This window comes from Gavialis gangeticus, unplaced genomic scaffold, assembly GCF_001723915.1.
Source record: "Gavialis gangeticus isolate Ggan-Ray unplaced genomic scaffold, GavGan_comp1, whole genome shotgun sequence".
NCBI lineage: Eukaryota > Metazoa > Chordata > Crocodylia > Gavialidae > Gavialis > Gavialis gangeticus.
In genome coordinates this window covers 199,642,664-199,648,902 of record NW_017729032.1, presented here as the reverse complement: position 1 = coordinate 199,648,902, position 6,239 = coordinate 199,642,664, and the positions used below count along the sequence as shown (strand labels likewise).

The window sequence follows — 6,239 nt, the reverse complement described above, 5'->3', positions numbered from 1 at the left end:
CCAATTGTGGCCTTGGGTCCACCACAATCCACTGGCTGGGAAATTGGTTCCGTTGTCGGACCCAGAGGGTGGTGATTGATGGAAGTCAATCATCATGGTGCCCTGTGACCAGTGGGGTCCCCCAAGGTGCTGTCCTTGGACCCATATTGTTCAACATCTTCATTAATGATGTGGACACTGGAGTCAGAAGTGGACTAGTTAAGTTTGCCGATGACACCAAACTTTGGGGCAAATCCCGGGACATAAACTCCTGCAAGACCATTTCATATTGGACATAAGGAAGAATTTCTTTACTGTCCGAGCCCCCAAGGTCTGGAACAGCCTGCCATCGGAGGTGGTTCAAGCACCTACATTGAACACCTTCAAGAGCAAATTAGATGCTTATCTTCTTGGGATCCTATGACCCCAGCTGACTTCCTGACCTTTGGGCGCAGGGCTGGACTGGATGATCTTCCGAGGTCCCTTCCAGCCCTAATGTCTATGAAATCTATGAAATGTTTGTGATTTTGAAAATTTCAATATTGAAATGTTTCACAAAAATGGAATTTCCATCCTCCTCCCAACTCAGTCATTTATGTTCTAGTCCAGGGGTGCCTAATCCAGCTAGAGTGCAAGGCCAGGCTGCAGGCCAGATCTGGAGCATGGGGCTGGCCCACAGAGCTGGAATCTGGTAGCTGCAGCATCAATTACTGCAGCTGCAGGAGCCACCACTCCACCTGCTGCCAAATTTCCAGCCCTATGGGAAGCCCTACAAGCCAAATGATGTGGTTCTGCACTGTGGATTTAACCTGTTGAGCTCCACATAGATGAAGACATTTAGTGGTAGGTCCAGCAGCAGCAGCATTAAGTGCCCTGGCTCCAGGAGCTATGGTAATTAATGCTGCCTCAGTTCACTTCACTGTCAAATTTCTGGACCCACAGGCTGGATAGCATGGTTCTGTGGGTGCCATTCAGCTCACAGGCTGCCTCTTGCTCACTTGATCTAGTCAGTGTTCAGAGATCATCATCAGGACCTCATTCAGTTGAATGCCTCATAACAGGGGTGTTAAACTCATCCAATCCCAGGGGCTGGATGAGGGGCACAGGGCTGAATGGGCCCACAGACCAACCCCACTGCCAGATCCAGCCAGCAGGGCCAGCCTGATATGGGTGCTATGTACAGTGTACTCTTTGGCCTGGTCCCGTGTACTGCCTGTAGTGTGCATGTTGGCACCAGCCCTGCACACTGCATGCAGCATATACTTACCTGAGCCCTGCAAGTGGCACACAGTGTATGGGACTGGTCTGGGGCTCACGCTACACAGGCATCTGCACTAGACTAGCACTTCATGCTGGCTCTGGCATGTAGGGTTGATTTATGGGTCCAATCTGGACTGCAGATCCAGCATTCAGGGCCTCTCAACACTGGTGTTGTATATAGCGCATGCCCCAGACTGGCACTATGTGCCAGCTCCAGCCCCCGTACCATGTGCAGCATGAACCTGGCAGGCTATATGTGCCACAAGCAGTGCACAGGGCTGGGGCCAGCACACACTGCATGCAGCTTGTGAATCCAGGACCCACAGGGAGCACTGCAGGCTGGATAATAGAGCTCCATGGCCCAATCTTTAACACCCCTGCCTTGCAAGAACAACCAGTAAGTCCCAATCACTAATGAAGCCACAAAAGGCAATTAGAGATGTCATAAGGCAGTGGTAAGTTAATACAAGAGAAAACAAAAGAAAAACTTGCTGTCTACTTCTTGCAGTCTTATTTTTCAAAGGTAAGTAAGTATTCTCTGTCAACTGCTCATGCTATACACAAGTAAATAAAGCAGGTTTACCATATTTCTCATAGACACATTTCTTTTTACTTTTTTGAAAAAGGTGAGGGGATTTTTTATTCTGACCTAATTTAAAAAAAACTTTGGCCATGCACTACGCCACAGGTCACTGGTACTAAGATGTGATAGGGAAGCATTGAAACAATGAGATTTGTTTCCCTGTAAGCTACTTGGAATAGGGATCTCCTCTCTTTTTTTGTATGAAACTAATATGCTTATTTCAGTCCTTTTATAAACAAATGAGAATTCATCTTTTCTCCACTGTGGGGTAGACTGGGGATGCACAATGAGGAAGGAAGGGAAGGGAGATTGTTCATACTCTTGTGGCCCATGAACAGCCAGCAGGTTTTGCGTTGTGTGTATTGGAGGAGCTACTAGCAATATGATCCCCTGGGAACAACTCATTAGAAAGTGGCCATACCCAGGTTTCTAACGAGTAGTATTCTGCATAAGCTGAAAGGTATCACAGCTTGTTGTCCTCACATAATAGGAAAGCTCCATGAGGCACTTACAGTGCCCTTCCTATGAGCAGTGAGTAAATGCCATTTTCTATCCCAAATGAGTATTTATATGGCACTGAATAAAATCCTAAAATTTTGTCCCAGCATGCAATGTGTTGAGTAGAAAACCTGTGATGGATTATCAGGGATGCTCCTATATCCAGGGTGGCCAAAATTACATCCAGGGAATTATCAGGGATGGTCCAAAATTATATCCGGGGAGTTATTTCTACTCTGCACATGTGTGACTCAGATGAGATTATGACCCATTGTGCTTAAGTGAAGATGCATTTCTTTCTCTTATCAAAAACTAAGAAACTAAAGAAACACCTAATTATCTTAACTAGGGCCAAATTATGTTCTCAGGTACACACTTGCAGCTCCAGTTCAAGCCTCTGGGAAGTACACAAATGCCTGTGAATAGAATTGGGCCAAAGGAAGTTTGACTTCCTTTCCTCCAAATGTAAAATTTTCTTACCTTTGGAGTAGCAACATGCAGATGCATCCCAAGTTTAGCAGCACTCATCATGATGGAGTTGAGCACATTGTTTCCATCACCAATCCAGCTTATGGTAAGCCCATTCAGGTGGCCATAGTGTTCCTACCAAACAAATCACAATGTTGCAATTACAAATTGGAGAATTGAGCAAGCAAGTGAGAATGAGTGGGTTTAGTGCAGGACTGGGCAAAAGATGGCCTGTGGTGCTCTGCAAAGGGCCAAGCCCTACCTGGGCCAGACTGCGCCACACTCCAGCCTGCACTTGCCCTACATCTGCTGACAACATTGCCCCAACCCCAGCCAGCATGCACAGCTTCCTGGTGGACGCCACTACTGCAGCTGCCCAAGTATTGCTTGGTTCCCCCCATCTCCAGTGGTTCCTCCTCCTGCCCCTGCTGTGTCACTTCAAGCAGCAGGTAGCATGGGAAAGCAGCAGTGACCATGGAGAAACCCTCTCACATGCACACCCCATACCATCCCCTCGCCACTCCCCACCAACGCACAAATAATATACAAGAGTAAGACTTTACTTTGAGCCATCATGCAATCACCTATATAAACACTACTAAAAAAACCCAACAAATCAGGGCAAAAACTACTTTTTGAAATGAAATTAAAATACGTTTTAGTAGATGTTTGATTTTTAATACACAACTTGCCTTTCATCTATAATTTGTTAAAATCATATCTTCTGAACAATTTTATGTGTGCAGCTCCTGACAATTCACCACAACTCCTTAAGTGGCATGCTGCCAAAATAATTGCCCATCCCTGGCTTAACGGCTGACAAGAGGCAGATTCAGTGTAGCTGAATTAAATTTTACAGAAGGTGCAGAATTGCTTTTGATTGAGCCTGTATGCAGCAGCTGCAGTTCACTGAATGAATGAATTCCTTGTCTAACACCCAGACCAGAGTGTTACTGCTTTGCCTGAACTCAGAGTCTGATTTCAGTGTTTTTACAGTAAAAATAAACAAACAAAAATATATATAACAATATGTATAGGAGTATGAAGTGTTTTTAAAAGGTAAAGGGTAGACTTTTCAAATGCTTCTTGCTGGTGTAGGTGCAGAAGTTATATTGAAAGTCGATGAAAGTGAATACTCCTAAGACACTTAGGCCAAGTCTGTGCAGTAAACTTCTGGTGCTTAGCAGCAGTTCCCTCAATCCATGAAGGCTTGTGCTCTATTACTTAGTTAGTCTATGTTGGTGCGTATCTACTCTGACTTCTGACTGACTTCAGACTAACACAGCTAACTACTTCGCACAGGTTAGAATCATAGAAAATTAGGAGTAGAAGGGACCTCAGGAGATCATCCAGTCCAACACCCTGTTCAAAGCAGGACCATCCCCAACTAGGTCATTCCAGCCAGGGCTTTGTCAAGCCGGGAAAGAGTTCCCTGCTAAGCCAAGCTGGTTGCCTGCCATATTTACTGTTCTTCCTGCATCTTTGGATGGTATGTTCCTGGGCCCTCAGTACAGTTTATTTAAAATACAACCAGCTCTCATGGATGCCTTTCCCCCTCAGACTGGCCTCCCAGGGGTTTGCTGCCCATCAGCTCCCTTAGGGAGTCAAAATCTGTTTTTCTGAAGTCCAGGGTCCTTACTCTGCTGCTCTCCTTTCTACTTTTTGTCAGGACCCTGAACTCAATCATCTTGTGGTTGCTGCTGCCCAAGTTGCCATTCACTTCTACATCCCGCACCTATTCTTCCCTGTTTGTGAGCAGCAGGTCAAGAAAAGCATGGCCCCTAGTTGGTCTCTCCAATATCTGCACCAGGAAGTTGTCTCCAACATTTTCCAAAAACTTCCTGGATTTCCTGTGCACTGCTGTATTGCCCTCCCAGCAGATGTCAGGGTGATTGAAGTCCCCCATGAGAACCAGGGCCTGTGATCTCGAAACTTCCACTAGTTGTCTGAAGAAAGCCTCATCAAGGTCATCCTCTTTGTCCAGTGGTCTACAGCAGACACCCATCACATGTTACCCACACTGCTCTCCCCTCTAACCTTAACTCAGAGACTTTCAACAGACCTATCTCCAGTTTCATACTGGAGCTCTGGGCAATCATGCAGCTCTTTTACGTACAGTGCAACTCCTCTTCCTCCTCTTCTGCTCTGCTTGTCCTTCCTGAACAGTTTGTACCCATCCATGATAGTGCTCCAGTCATACGAGCTATCCCACCAAGTCTCTGTTACTCCAATCACGTCATAGTTCCTTGACTCTGCGAGGACTTCCAATTCTTCTTGCTTGTTTCCCAGGCTCCATGCGTTCATGTGCAGACACCTGAGGTAAGTACTTGATTGCTCTGCTTTCTCAGGAAGAATAAGCAGGCCTCCACTGTTGCTCCCTTCTGCTTCTGCTTCCTCCACTTACCACCTCCCTGCTTCCCCACTTACCTCAGGGCTTTGATCTCCATCCTCCTGCAAACCTAGTTTAAAGCCCGCCTCACTAAGTTAGTGAGGCTGTCTACAAAGATGTTCTTCCCCCTCTTCTTCAGGTGGATCTCATTTCTTCCTAGCAATTCTTCTTCTTGGATAACATCCCATGATCAAATAAGCCAAATCCATTCTGGCAACACCACCTGCTCAGCCATGCATTGATCTGCAGGATGCATCTGCTTCTGCTTGGGCTCTTCCCCTTGACCAGAAGGATTGAGGAGAACACCACCTGTGCCCCCAGCCCCCAATTCACGCTTGCACCCAGAGCCCTGTAGTCACTCTTGACCTGGTCAGGGTCACTCCTGGCACTATCACTGGTGACCACATGGATGAGCAGCATGGGGTAGTAATCAGAGGGTTGGATGAGCCTCACTAATCCTTCCCTGACATCTCAGATCCAGGCTCTAGGCAAGCAGCAGTCTTCCCGGGACTACAGGTCACACCAGACGACAAAGTTAACCTAGGGGAGGCACACCTAGGCCACGGGTCAGGGAGGATCTAGTTAGGGAACTTCTGGAGGGACTAGAAATAACGGTCACAAGCTGGCAGAGGGTAAATTCAGATTAGACATCAGGAGGCGCTACTTCACTATCAGGGCGGCTAGGGTCTGGAACCAACTTCCAAGCGAAGTGGTGCAGGCTCCTACCCTGAGGGTCTTTAAGGCGAGGCTTGACAATCACCTTGCTGGGGTTGTTTGACCCCAGTACTCTTTCCTGCCATGGCAGGGGGTCGGACTTGATGATCTGCTCAGGTCCCTTCCGACCCTACTAACTATGAAACTATGACTTCTTCTTGCTGCCAGAGGTCACAAGCCTCCAGCTTCCTGGGAGTCCATGCCCTCTTCCTTTTCTAGCACCACCTCAGGCCATCCTTCTTTCACAGATCTAGAGGTTTCTTACAGCATGGAATCAATGAAGTCCTCATGGAAGAGGATGCTTCAGAGCCTTGCTACCTCCTCCTGTAGCTCTCTTGCCTTCTCCCT

The 6,239-nt window shown here is 47.1% G+C and overlaps 1 protein-coding gene across 1 annotated transcript in view; it reads right to left on the bottom strand.

Annotated features, from left to right (window-relative positions):
• OTC (ornithine carbamoyltransferase) overlaps nucleotides 1-6,239 on the bottom strand; it is a gene marked incomplete at its 5' end in the record, with an annotated part of 48,157 nt that overhangs the window by 6,354 nt on the left and 35,564 nt on the right. The window contains one exon of the mRNA XM_019523868.1: nucleotides 2,801-2,923. Coding sequence (XP_019379413.1) covers nucleotides 2,801-2,923 — 123 coding nt within the window. The remainder of the gene's footprint in view (nucleotides 1-2,800; nucleotides 2,924-6,239) is intronic.